General features: G+C 41.1%; 1 protein-coding gene across 3 annotated transcripts in view; it reads right to left on the minus strand.

The window, feature by feature from the left end:
- Rps6ka5 (ribosomal protein S6 kinase A5) overlaps positions 1-13397 on the minus strand; it is a 171194-nt gene extending 157797 nt beyond the window's left edge. For 2 of the 3 annotated variants that reach the window (XM_087553426.1, XM_087553427.1), the window contains exon 1: positions 13110-13397. In XM_087553426.1, the coding sequence (XP_087409552.1) occupies positions 13110-13209 (100 nt within the window). In that variant the 5' untranslated portion in view covers positions 13210-13397. 3 annotated transcript variants of the gene reach the window in all.
- Between the last annotated feature and the right edge of the window lie 994 nt (positions 13398-14391).

Here is a 14391-nt window from a genome sequence, read left to right on the forward strand (position 1 = left end):
GTATAATTTAGAAGTAAACTAAACTAAACTTAAACCACTTCAAAAAGAAGAAACAGAAAATTAAGCTTACTAAGAATCTGGCATGAGCCCGATTCTATGTTCAGTTCTCTGATCATAGAAAGCACAGAAATGCCTGTTTGCCTGGGCCTGAAAATGCTACAAGTTCCTCTGAACAGCCGCAAGTATAAAGTACTCTTAGGATGTTTTTCTGTATCAGATTTTTTTCCAAAAGACCAGAATAACATTTTTTTAAAAAACAGTGAAGCTACTTATCTTAAATAAAGAATTGCCTTTTCTTTACAATTCACAGAGGGACAAACAAAACAATCATGGCCTCATAACTCCCTCATCTTCCTGCTACCAAATCTACAAATGCACCTGTATCCTGACACACAGATGCTTCAGCATGATCCACCATCAGTCATCTTAAGACAGGGAGTCAGGAAAAACCCCCTTCTAGTCCCTACTTCAATCCCCTGCGGAACAAAGTCTCAAAATTACCTCACTTGCAATTCACCCTTCAAACATTCCAATCTGACTTTGCCCCACTCACCTTCCACCAGAATGCTCTTAACACAGTCAATGGAACAGACACTCCCGCATATACACCCCTGTCCTCTTCCTCTGTATCCGGTCTTAGCAACTCATTTTCTTGATAATTCTTCACATTTCTTTTCTAGTTTTTCAGGACTTAGTTCTAAATCTTCTTTCTATAGCATCTCCAAAAGAGATCTTCCCTACTAACTTGGCTTTAGGGGCATTTATATTTTTGTGACACCAGGAGCTGGTGTCACAAACTATTTGGGTTTCAAAACTGATTCTTTTGCTTACTTCCTGGGTAACACTGAGCAAATTACCTGTTGAAGACTCTGTTTCCCAACTTGCTAAGGTAGAATAACAATAACAGGACTAGCTTCCCAATGTTATTGCCTGCCTTAAATGAGTTAAGGTACATACTATAACACATAAGGTTTCATCATCCGTAATTACTACCACCATATATATCCATCATAATATATCCAAGGCTCCTAAAAGTTACTTTCGTCCATTAAACTGGGTCCTATGTTTTCTGCAGAGCTATATATTCATCTCTCCTAGTTCGCCATCTAAAAATCTTAAAATGACCCCAATCACTCTACTCTTCACACACTCTCCTCCCAGAGTGAGTAAACATCACTTTGTAATAAAGAGACTCCACAGATATGAGGCCCCAAATTAACTGACTTTATAAATGGGAAAATAATCCAAGTAGAGCTAGGCTAATCATATGAGCCACTTTAAATCTGGGCCTATAGGTCACAGGAGACCCAAAGTCAAAGTGCCTGAAGAAACTGATATGCTTTAGCTTGCTTAAAGACAGAGGGGCACTGGAAAAGGAATGCATGCCATCTAGATTCTAGAAGCTAACAGTGGTTCCTCATTGATGGCCAACAAAGAAATTGGAGCTTCAAGCTGACAATTACAGGCTCTGAATTCTAGCAACAAAAAGCTGGAACTTAAAAATATGTTTTTACACAGAACCTCAAACAACAATCAAGTCTGACTTACCCATAGGTCCCGACTTTGTGATACCCTAAGCACATGACCCATTCAGGTCATGAAGCCAAGAGCAACCCAAATGTGAGTTAGGATAGGCTACTAAAGCAAACTGAAATTAACACGCTGTCTCAATGAATAGTATCTTCAAACACGTTTGTTCCTGCCAAAGAGTCCATATCAACATAATGCCATGTCCTATTTATTCTACCTCCTAGATACTTCTCAAATACTTACAATTCTCAGTATCAATTATCACCTAATCTTAACCTTTATAGTCCATTTAAATTTCTGCAATAGAGTCCTAGCTAGCCTTCTCACATACCCCTCAAAGCAATGGGGATCATTTTTTATAACACAAATTGATTTAATCAGTTCCCAACTGGTTTCATGCTTACACACAATGCCTAAATAGTTTGCCATAACCTACTAAATCTTGCCATTAAATGGCCCTTGCTACCATTCCAGTCATTTCCTGTAGCTTTCTTAGATATGATAGCCTAGTCAGAAGCCTTTCCTTCAGAAACTTCTGTGTAGCAAACCACTGCTGACTTTTGAGCCATCTGTGTTGCTCCTTTGACAGAAATGCTTTGTTCCGCCATCCCTCAGCCCATCCACAATAGCCAGGGCCTCTGCTTGGCATCCACAGACTTCCACCATCCAACGCACAGTGTCCCCATTAGACAAAACCCTGAGCCTATTTATAAATACTGCAATCAGGGGCTGGGGATTTAGCTCAGTGGTAGAGCGCTTACCTAGGAAGCGCAAGGCCCTGGGTTCGGTCCCCAGCTCCGAAAAAAAGAACCAAAAATAAATAAATAAATAAATACATACATACATACATACATACATACATACATACATACATACTGCAATCCCACAGTTACTTACATGATCAGATATACAGGGTCTCTGTGTCGAGTATCAGACAGTGATGGTAGAAGCCATGTTTAATTGTTTTCTACTAAAAATTCAATAATCCTCAAATGGATGAATGAGAACTCCCACCTCTATCTTTGCTCAGTTTATAATGAAAAAGTCAAAATTTTGAGTTTTAATGTAGGTGGCCAATAACATATGCTCCATCCTAATCCTAACTATGACGTTTGCTTACAAATAAATGGTGTGAGTATAAAGGAAAAACAAGCTAAGATCATGGGAGTTGGTTAGTGCAGGTACACTGCTAAAACTCGGTGTATTTGGACAGCAGTGACACTGACTTCAAAATGTACTTTGATTAATCCTTCCTTTAAGACAAACACATAATCCCAGATCAGGTTGCTTACATGGTTAGAGGACAGAGTACTTCAACTGACTGAACACTACAGTTACTGATGGGATTTTCTATTTGTGTAGGAAGTATCCGATATAAGGAGAGCCCTGTGCACAGTCTCAGATTTCCTGCCTACAGAAGTCCTTTGAGTATGCCTTTATTTTACCAATTTATCATTTTGTATCACATCAAAAAAATAAAAGTTCTACTAATTAATAAGAGAATTTGTTTTCTTTTCCTTAGGATAAAAGTAAAGAAATAAGAACAGAATGACAAAGATTTTACTTAAGCAAAACACCGGAAAGTCAACTAACTGTCTTCCCACATTGTCCATGTTTGCTATGTATATACGTATTTAAGTATAAAGGTACTTACATATTTTAATCCACACTTTGGTATAGAATATAAAGGAAACATTATTAGGATTAAATAAAGAAAAGAAAAAAAAACAAGAGAAGTGCAACTGGCACATGGGGAAAACTAAGGTTGCAATCACAATATCAGATGAGGGGCGTCACCCACCCAATACAAGTCTGCTAAGTCAGGAACACTGGTGCATGCCATCTTTGGAAAACTAAAGCAGGAGGCTCATTGTAAGTCGAGGCTAGCCTGGGCTATAGCAAGAACCTTACGGAAGGAAAAAAAATCTACTCATGCACCCACTTAGAGCATTCCTACGAAAAACAGAATAGCTGGTTCAAAGCTTTATGGTATTCTAGAAATCAGAAGTCTGAAACTAAGGTAAAAATGAAAATGACCCAAGAGCTGCATTCCTCTGAGACATCCAAGAGAAAACTCAGTCACCCAACATCAAGGGGCTGTAGGTATTGACCCTTCCCAGCTATGGCATCACCCTGTTCTGCTCCTACCCTCAAGGCACCTCTGACTTTGGCTCTCATTCTTCCTACCAGTGTGATTAGATAAACCAGGATAATCTCTTAACCGTAGGATGTTTAATCTCACATGCAAGTTTATCTTGCCATGTAATAGGTAGCATTCTCCCAGGAATCCTGGGATTAGAATGTGGGTATTTGGGGCTGGGGATTTAGCTCAGTGGTAGAGCGCTTACCTAGGAAGCGCAAGGCCCTGGGTTCGGTCCCCAGCTCCGAAAAAAAGAACCAAAAAAAAAAAAAAGAATGTGGGTATTTTTAGGAAGAGGAAGAGAAGTTATTATTCAGGCTACCACACAAGATTTCATCATGATCTAAGAAGGTTAGTAACATGTTTGATCCTTAGAACTCATATAAGAAAAAAGAAATCGGGGCCTCATAATTGGAATACACATTCCTTTATATTCCAAATAATTTGGTATAAAATATTATTTGCATTACTTTCAGGTCAAGAACACATAGATTATAAATTGCCCATACTCTTAAGGTAGAAACAGGCAGATCCCTGGACTCACTAGCCAGCTAGCATAAGCCTACTTGGCAAGTCTCAAAAAAAAAAGTAGATGATGCCTGAATTTGTTCACTATCCTTCACATGCATGCACATATGTGTGTATGTATATGTGCACACTTGGAAAACATATACATTTAAACATGTTCCTAAAAACTCATTAACATTACCTAAATTATAAAGATAGCATGCTAAAAGTCTACAGAACCGTCTGAGTTGCAGATGGAAAACCAGTCAGAAAAGATTTTTAAATAAAAGAGCTAATGATAGAATTCTTTTAAGAACCAAGTTTACTTTCTCTATTCCAAATACTTTGATATTCAATATACCATTTGTGTAACTTTTCAGAGGTCAAGAATATGTAGATTTTTTTTTGGGGGGTTCTTTTTTTTCGGAGCTGGGGACCGAACCCAGGGCCTTGCGCTTCCTAGGTAAGCGCTCTACCACTGAGCTAAATCCCCAGCCCAAGAATATGTAGATTTTTAAGAGGCCCACTGAGACAAAACTTGAATGTGATAATACACCAAGTACTATACTAAAGACTGGGGACTGGAAGGCTGGAGAGATGGCTTTGTGGGTAAAATGCTTGCAACAGGACCCGTGTTCAGACTCTCAGCACCACAGACAGACTGGGCATGATGGTGAGCAGTCCCAGCATTTCAGAGGCACAAGCAAGTGGATCTCTGTGAATTCAAGGCCAACGTTGTCTACACAGAACGTCCAAGGACAGCCAAGGCCCTGTCTCAAAAAACAAAAGAGAAGAAGAAAAGAAAAAAGAAACTAAAGGAAAGAAAGAAAAGATGGTGTGGTGGTATTTGGTTGTATCCCCCTAATGGAAGGCAAAAATATGCCATGGGCTTTCTAGAAAGAAAGAAAAAAAAAAAAAAAGAGCTCCAGGCACACACAGAGAACTATCTCCCTAGTCTCCCTTCAGTCTCAGGGACAATGTCTTAACAAATTATTGAAAAGAAAAAAGTGAGAGTTCACTTACAGTTTTAAGGATATATAAAATCCAGAAACTCATTTGATTTGGGGAGGAATAGCTACATTTGAACAAGAAGGACATTGCTGGAAACAAACACAGCAAGGTTAAGATTCTATTTTAGGACCTATTCATATTCCCTGATAAACAAGATAAATGCAGGAGCTATTACACCTTTGCAGTGAATATAAAGATCTTCAAATCATTCAAAGAATTCAAAGGTGATGGCTGTGGCAGCCTCTTCCCTCCCCCCCTCTGATATTGCTCAACCTGACTGATATTGCTCAACCTGAAATTAACTGTGAAATTAACCAACACAAAAGGGTGTCAGACTTTCCCTAGAGGAGCTCTCACGAGTCTCTTGTTCACATGAAAGAATTCAACCTGCCCATCAAAACATACCTGTGTGCAGTTCCAAGGCGCACTTCCTTTCTCTACAGCAGAGGGCTGGTACAACATCAGCTCACCTAAGGCTTTTCCCTAGGCTGAAAATACAAAAGACACTCGAATCCACTTTGACATGACATTGCGATGCCACTCTCTTTACTTAGATTATTTCCTCACCCTCTGACACTCACGACAGGAAATTTAAAAGCAATTATCTTTTAGACTAACAAGCATCTAGTTGCAGGGCAGGGGCAGGTTGGCAACAAGACAGCTTGGCAGGTAAACCTAAAGCCTAGTGGCCTGGATTCAATCCTGGAACCTATGTAAAAGTGACAAGAGAGAACCAACTCCGCACACAACAGGGGACTGCTCTTTTTCAGTGGGATTCTACATGATTCATCTGGTAAAGTTTTAAATCAAGTAACAATCCATGGCCTTTGTCTACTACACAGAAATACTATGAAACACCAGCTTAGTTCTTGGTAATCTGCATGTCATCCAGTGTAACACTTTTGCTTTGTGAATAAGAAAATTTAGGCTCAGAAAGGCAAATAATGCACTCTAGGTCATATAGCAAATTAACTAGAGGCAAATTCAAAACTTCAGCCTATCCTCTGACCACAATATTGAGCTTTACTCAATACTCCAAGTAAGAATATTAGTAATCAAATTCTATAGGGAAACTCTATAGTTGGTGACAAAAAAAAAGTCAAGATTTTTTGAGAAGCATCACAGAATAAGAAAGCAGATACCTCTAGTGAACAATAAGGATAAAAGTTCTCAACAAAATAACAGTGAACTGACTCTAGCAGCATGTAAAAAGGATTATGATCAAATGGAGTTTATCCCAGAGTGCGAGGCCATCCTGACACACAATAATCAATCAGTGTAATAAACCTCATCAATAAAACAGAACAACAACCTCATCATCTCACGATGAAGAAAGAGCATCTGACAAAGTCCAGCACCCTTTTACAATTTAAAAATTCCCAAACTAGGAACAGAAGGAAACTTTCTCAATTTCTACAAGGCATCCATGGAAAATCCACAGCCTGCCCTATAATTAGTGATGGATGATTAAAGCTTTCCTCCTAGATACAACACTAGACAGGGATGTCTGAGTAGTGTAGTTAGTTAACATCACCAGCTAAGGCAATTAAACAAGAAAATTGCACAAAAGCATTCATATTAGGAAGAAATAAAACAAACTGACCCTCCCTCCCCCTCTCTCTTTATCTCCTTCCCTCCCTCCCTCTCTCTCTTACTTATACACACATACTACATATATAAATATATATGTATATAAAGATAATCACTATATAGTCCAGTGAATAAAAATACTAAGGCGTACACTAAAGTACTATTAGAACTAATAAACTAGGTCAACGAGGTTGTAAGACACAATAGATCTCTAGACACAATTAACATTCCAAAATTAAAAGAAAGTAATTTCATTACAAATATATTATTATATATCAAAAATGAAATACTAGGAATAAACTGAACAAAAGGATGGACTTATACTCTAGAAATAACAAAGCACTGTCACATAAATGAAAGAAGAGCTACATAAGTAGAAGGACATCCCACGTTCATGGGTCAGACTTAACACCGCAAAGACAGCAACACTCTCAAAACTAATAAATTCAATGTGATCTATATCAGAGCATCATTCAAATAGCTTCTGTGAAGAAACAAACAAGACGTACTGAATTCATGTGGAAAAATGAAGGAACCAAGAATGACCAACACAATCTTGGGAAAATAAAGTTGGAAGATTTATACATTCCAACTTTAAAACTAAGCTTGTAACTTGCAGTTTTACGGTACTAGCTAAAGAGAGACATACAGACCAATGGAATAGAGCTGAGAATTTATTTGTCTATGGTTAACTAATTTATCCAAAGAAGGTGCCAAGACAATTAAATAGGGAAAGAGCAGGCTGTGCAAAAACAGCACAAGGACAAGTGAGTGTCTACATACAAATGTGAATCTGGATCTCTACCTCACACACTATCCAATAATTCAAATTTATCTTTTTTTTTCTTTTTTTCTTTTTTTTTTTTTTTCGGAGCTGGGGATCGAACCCAGGGCCTTGCGCTTTCTAGGCAAGCGCTCTACCACTGAGCTAAATCCCCAACCCCTCAAATTTATCAAAAACCGAGTTGCAACAGCTAAAAAGCATCATACTCTTAGAAGAAAATGAAGTCATGTGTAAGGCAGAACAAGAAACAATGGGAGGAACAAACAAACTAGTTTTTAATCTAAATTAAAACCTCTCATGCTTCTCAGAATATCACCACCCCAAAGATAAAAAGCCTATTCGATTTACGAAAATTAATATTTGCAATCTTGTATCTGATAAGAGATGTGTATCTAAAATAAAGAAATCTCACTAATAAAAAAGTTAGGATCTCTGTAAATTCCAGGCCAGAACTCCTGATCTACACAGGAGTTCCAGGCCAGCCAGGTTTACATTGTGAGACTCTGTCTCAGAACAGGGTGTTGGGGGTGGGGGAAGAAAGAAACCAACTGCAAAACAGGCCAAGGATAGAAGTAAGCATTTCTCCAAAGATATGCAAGTGGACTAGTTGCTTAAAAGTACATACAACATCATTGGAGAAATACAACCAAAGCCATAACGAAAGCTACTGCTTCACTTGTTCTGGTATGGCTAAAGGCATAAAAGACAGATTACAACGCACTGGCTAGGCTGTGGTGAAAGTCCCTCATGCACTACTTCTGGAAAAAGCTCACAGTTTGAAAAACTCTGGCTCCATAAAATCCAACAGTTTTATTGTTGGTAAATAAAATGAAAAGAGAGCGGTAAAAAAGTTTGTCTACAAATGTACATGGCACAAAAGAAATAACCCAAATGACAATCCGCTGATGGATAAGTAAAATATGACCTACCTAATACATCAAAATAGTTTGTCAGCAAAAAAACAAGTCACAATGTTATATATGCCTTTAAGACCTGGATCTTAATAACATGTTTACTGAAAAAATAGACAATTATAAAAGTGTACGATTGTTTTATAATAAAATAATGGGCAGATATATAGTCAGAAACTAGATTGCTGGTTGGCTACCCCTAGGTAGTGAAAATGTAGGATGACTAATGTAAATGGGTATAAAGTTTATAGGTTGAAAAAATCTTTTTAATTAATTACAATGATGGCTTTATCTCTGTAACTATGCTACAATTTGTTGTATACTTAGAGGATTGTATAGTAAGTTGTACACCTTAGACAAAGCTATTTAACAAAAGCAACGTGTAGCTTCCACCTTGCTCTCTTGGATCACTTGTCTGGGGAGAAGTCCACGTCTGTGTCCTCCCAACACTCAAGCACCCACTATGGAAAGGTCCACACGGAAAGGAACTGATACAGTCTGCCAAATCGATATGAGTGAGCAAGCAGCCCCACAGAAGTCAGCTGGACTTCTGTCTTAATTATTTGGGGAGCTTTTAAATTTAGTTTTTATATTTCATTTCATAATTGTACATAATTACATAAACTTCACATATGCATGCTGTATTCACATCCTTCCCTCTTTCCCATCCTTTCCCTCCCCACCTTTCCCATACCTCTTCCTTGCTCCCTCTCAAATTTGAGACCCCCTTTTCTTAATTACTACTGCTACATAAATACAAACAAATCTACCAATGCAGCCTGCTGAGTCCATCAGTGCTGTTCATACATAAATGATTGCAGGACTAAACACTGGTCCTGGATAAGGAGGCTCATCCCTGGGGAAGACTGATTACCCTTCCCTGAACAATCATTCATTTCCCAGCTCTTCATCTAGGGGTGGGGCCGAGTGAGAATTCCCAGTGTTGAGGGTCTGAGTCAGAACCATACACTGAGCAACTCACACACCCTAACAAACGGCAGTCACGTTCTACAAGCCACTAAAGTTTCCATTGTCGTTACATAATAACCTTCTGCAACCCTCTCCTTCATGCTAGGCAGTCTCCCAAGGATGGAATCAAATGAATCTTCTAAGAGTTTAGTTTATCTTTATCATGGTTTTGTGTAGTTGTTGGCATGTTAGAAGGAAACAATCCTATCATCTAGTCTTAATTGAATGAGCCAAAAACAGGTACCTGATCAAAGTTAAGCCAATAAAGCCAATAAATTCTCTCAGAATTTAACGGAAACTGACAAAAGAATGGTGTCTTTCAATAGCGGAAGCCATAAAATGTAGAACTTTAATCCTGTCCATTTTCTACCTCCTGAGAGAAACCTGGACAGCAATGAAGAAACTTGGCACATGGACTAGAAGAGATTTAAGACACAGTAGAGGCAATGTAAGTGTATGGTGCTAGTGATTCTTTTCCAGTGGAGAGCCACATTACTAATCACAGCATGTAAAACAGCACTCAGTACATAAGAGGTAACAAAATATTTGTTGAATAAACAAGTGGGTAAAATAATTTCCATTTTTCCACTCATGTTAAACAAAGTTACACTTGACTATTTAAAGGCTACTGGCTTTAATCTTTCTTTTGTTGCCTTTATACATTTTGTTTCTATTATTATACTTAAATAGTGCATCCTAATTGCTGGTTTATATGATCTCTTCCTCCACAGCTGGACACAGAACATTTTCTTTGATATCTTCAGTACCAGGAAACAGAAAATGCTCAGGAATTTATGTTTAATTGATTTGGTTAATCTCGAATTCTGATTCTTCAGCTTTTACAGTTGCTGCCATCAATTTATCAAGACCTGACATCTGCAAACCTTGCTCTTATTTTTCATCCAAAATTAAATTCACTCAACAAATATTTGAACATCTAACACACACCACAGGCTACAAATAGACAAAAAAAAAGTTTCTGCTCTCAAGGACCTTACTATCAGACACAGATAGGTGTGTGTGTGTGTGTGTGTGTGTGTGTGTGTGTGTGTGTGTGTGTATACATGTGTGTTTGGGGTGCATGTATGAGTCTAGGGGCACACACATGCCACTACATCCATCCTCACCTTCCATTTTGTTTAAGAGGGGCTCTTTTTGTTCTTCAGCACTGTGTGCACCAAGCTAGCTGGCCTACAAGCTTCCAGAAACTCTCTGTCTCCAGCTCTCATGGTGCCATACAAGCACTAGGACCACAAAAACACACTACTATATTACATATACCCAGCTTCTGTGTGCATCCAAAGGATTTGAACTCACATCTTCACACTTCTATGGCAAGTACTCTATTCCAAAGAGCCATCTTTTCAACCCCAGTTAAATGAATGACTATAGTACTATGTGTTGTGATTACAATAGGCGAGATATATACAAGCAATTCAATAGCAGCAAGGATTCCAAGGAGTTTACACTCTGCTTGAGAAGGCAAAGAAAGACACGTATAATAATAGCTAACCACACAATGACTTAGTTTGTTTTCCACACACACTAGATTCGAACATTTTACATTAAGATCTGAATGTGGAGTTGTTTTTCAGATTTTCACTCAACCAACATTTCCCACTATGTGCCAAGAAACCCGATTAACATTTTTCCAGTAGTGTCTCATTCAACTGGCACAATTCTGCAGATGAGAGGAGTAAGCCTGAAAGAATACAGTGATTTCCCAGTCTATACAGCCAGCTAATGGCAGAGCTAGTATTGACCATCATGTCTTCCAACTCCGTGGCTGGGTTTCTGATCGCATTACCATGTGTCCTACAGCATACAATACAATCACCAACTACCAACCTAGGCAGTGAGCAAGCACATCAGATCACACTGCTATAGCCCCTATTAGAGCACCCTGCGCCAAGAGGAGCCAGCTGGCTGGTGACAGGTGAGTGACTCTTTAGTTATATTTTAACAGTGTTTCTGACCATTACATCTGATCAGTTGTCCACGCGTTCAGCAATACATTGAGATGGCCATTCTTCTCCTTTGACATTACTACTGAGTTCAGTACAGTCCCGTCATCCATCAGAAGAATTTCTAAATGCCGACTTGATGATTCACACAGTTAGAAAGGGAAATAAAACAGTGCTCATTGTCTTTGACTGAGTTAGCATTGTTTGCAAAAATCCAGAAACTGAGCAGTTGGTGGACTACTAACAAGCAGGGTGTCCCTTGGTCCTTGACCAAGACTGCTTGTTGCATCATGATCAGTGGCTGTGCATATAAGACTTCCAGTAGCATTTGTTGTACTGTATGACTCCACACACTTACAGCAAGGAATCATTATGTAAGATGGGGGGGAAAAACACAAAATCCTCACTCTAGGAGACATGTGACACTGCACCTGGTGTAAACTGGGTTTTAATACTAGATACATGTATACTGAGAAAATGTTTTTAAATCCTGTTGAAAACGTCAGTTGTTGACTACATTTGGAGTGAAAAATCTCAACCAGTCAAGGGAATCTCACTGGTTCTGTGAGGAACTCAAAAATACTATGGAATAACTGGGTCAGGAGACATCATAGAGTCAAAACTGCAGTGCTTAAACTGATAAAACTGAGAAAGCATGAACTTAACATCTTATACTAAGACTGGCACCAAAAATGGTAATGAGCAACCTCATCAGAAATGACAAAAACTAACGAACTGTGGACCGTAGCTAACTTTATCAATCTAGTTTAATCTGTCCCAAACAGCAGCAAGGTGGACATGGTTTCTACCTGAAACCTACCACTTACTGTCTGGGTCTACTTAATACAATGTGCCAAAGACTTGGGTCAAAAATCTTAAACCACCGACACTAATAACAATCGAGCCATTATAATACATTCTCTGTCCAGAAATGATATGGTAAAGGGAGACCTGACTCCATGGGACGGGGTGGGGGATGGGGGGAGGACCCAAACTTCATCAGTTGGTCCAGATAAGATTTTTCCAAAATAAACCCCGGAATTACACAATGAAAAAAGCAAAAGTAGAAGGCTTAACACACACAGCTTTACTGATCTCCAGCTCAAGGGATGTAAACGCTGAAGTCGCCTAGTGAAGCCTTTCACCTAGAATTTTATTTTATACACTTAGAGAGGCTGCTTCCCAAAAGACCCTGGCAAAAAAATTCAAAGAGTATATGACTTCATGGTAACTCTATGAGAAAGGACCCAGAGACTGAGGACCAATACTCCTCAAGTTTATCAGTCGCAGGATCGCTGTCCCTTAGGGATAGTGTGCACACACACACACACACACACACACACACACACACACACACCCTTCCCTCACACCTGGACCACCCCAGGCAGAGGAGCAGGGTAAAGTGAGTACAAGCTCTATCGCACACAGCTCCACACAGCTCACCTCTTGAGCACCTTTCCCTCAAGACAGCATGCAGTGACAGATGTGTCACCTATGCAGGAAGCGGGGCATGAAGGCATCTTCCCAGGCCGGGCCCGAAACTGGGGTCCCAGCAGGAACAAACTTTCCTCTCCTTGCCCACGACGCCCCTCCCCGGGCCCGTCCCCCCAGCTCGCGCCCCTCTTGGCCTGCGCGCGCGCCCAAGCCGGCTCTCAAGCGCGCCTCCGAAGCTGGCCCGGCCGGCAGAGGGCGGGGTCGCTCACCGGTCCGCAGCTCATGCTTGACAGTAAGGAGCTGCTCGCCGCCGTCGCCACTGTCCCCGCTGGTGCCCGCGCCGCCGCTGCCGCCGCCCTCCCCCTCCATCTTCACCCTCTTTCCGACCGCGCGGGTCGCTCTGATGGGAACCTGATGGGACAGCAGACGCCCTATCTCTTCACAGCTCCAGGAGCCAAGCTGCCGCAGCGCCACAACTCCGACACTGAGGCGAGTCTCTTTCCCGCTCTGGCCGCGGAGCTCCTCCGCCTCCTCCCCTCAGCGGGCACCGCTAGTACGGCGCAACCCCGCGCCCTGCGCCTCCACCTCCTCCGCCAGGCCGCTCCGCCCACAACCAGCCCAGGAGACAGCCCCGAACCACCAGCGCTATTGGGCGCAGCGCGCGCGCGTCTGCCAGCGCCCGCTCCCATTGGGCGGCCGTTCCTGACGTTTCACGAGCTGCCCCGCCCCGCTGCTCGAATTGTTGTTGCTTGGCGGGGAGGCAGGAGAGGGAGGAGTACGAACTCTCCGATTGGCAAGACCCACGATTCGGCCCCACCTATTCGCTTTAGTACGCATGCGCAAGCAAGGCCTTCCCTCTCCTGACCTCCCCAGAATGGTCACACCCCTTATTCCCCAGCTTCGATCTGTTAGTAAACAGTGTCTAGTAGTCAGGAGGCGCTCCGGACCTCTAATTGGCTACTGCAGAAAGAGGCGGGGAAAGACGATTGGACCGCTTGATCCGCCAATCACCGTGGACAAAGGAGGGTCCTGGAGGGAAGCACTTGTCACCCACGTGTTTACGCGCGCGCGCGCGCGTCTGAGGGTCCTAGGCAACGATCCACATGTGTGTGACTGGCTGGAAGATACCATGTCCTAGAATGATATTGTTCGCTGTAGTTAGCATTAAATAAATTAAATGGGTTTTGTGTTTAAATACAGGTAGGGGCTGGCAAGATGGTTCTGTGGGTAAAAGTGCTTGCGGCCAACCACAGTGCAATCCCCATATAGTGAAAGAGAACCAACAAGTTGCCCTCCGACCTCCACACAAGCTTTAAGGGCATGCATCACTCACACAAGGCAAAAAATAAATTACGTTTAAAAATTAAATACGGGTAGTTCCTACACACAAAAAGTCATGGTTCTGGCTCGGGATGAGAAATCTGGAGTAAAAAAAAAAAAATTGTAGCTCAGCCTAGCCTTGACCTACTGGTCGTCTGCCACCACTCCCAGTGCTGGAATTACCAGCATGTGCCACCATGCCATGCTTATGACATGCTGGCGGTTGAACTG

Source organism: Rattus norvegicus, chromosome 6 (assembly GCF_021556685.1).
Source record: "Rattus norvegicus strain SHRSP/BbbUtx chromosome 6, alternate assembly SHRSP_T2T, whole genome shotgun sequence".
NCBI lineage: Eukaryota > Metazoa > Chordata > Mammalia > Rodentia > Muridae > Rattus > Rattus norvegicus.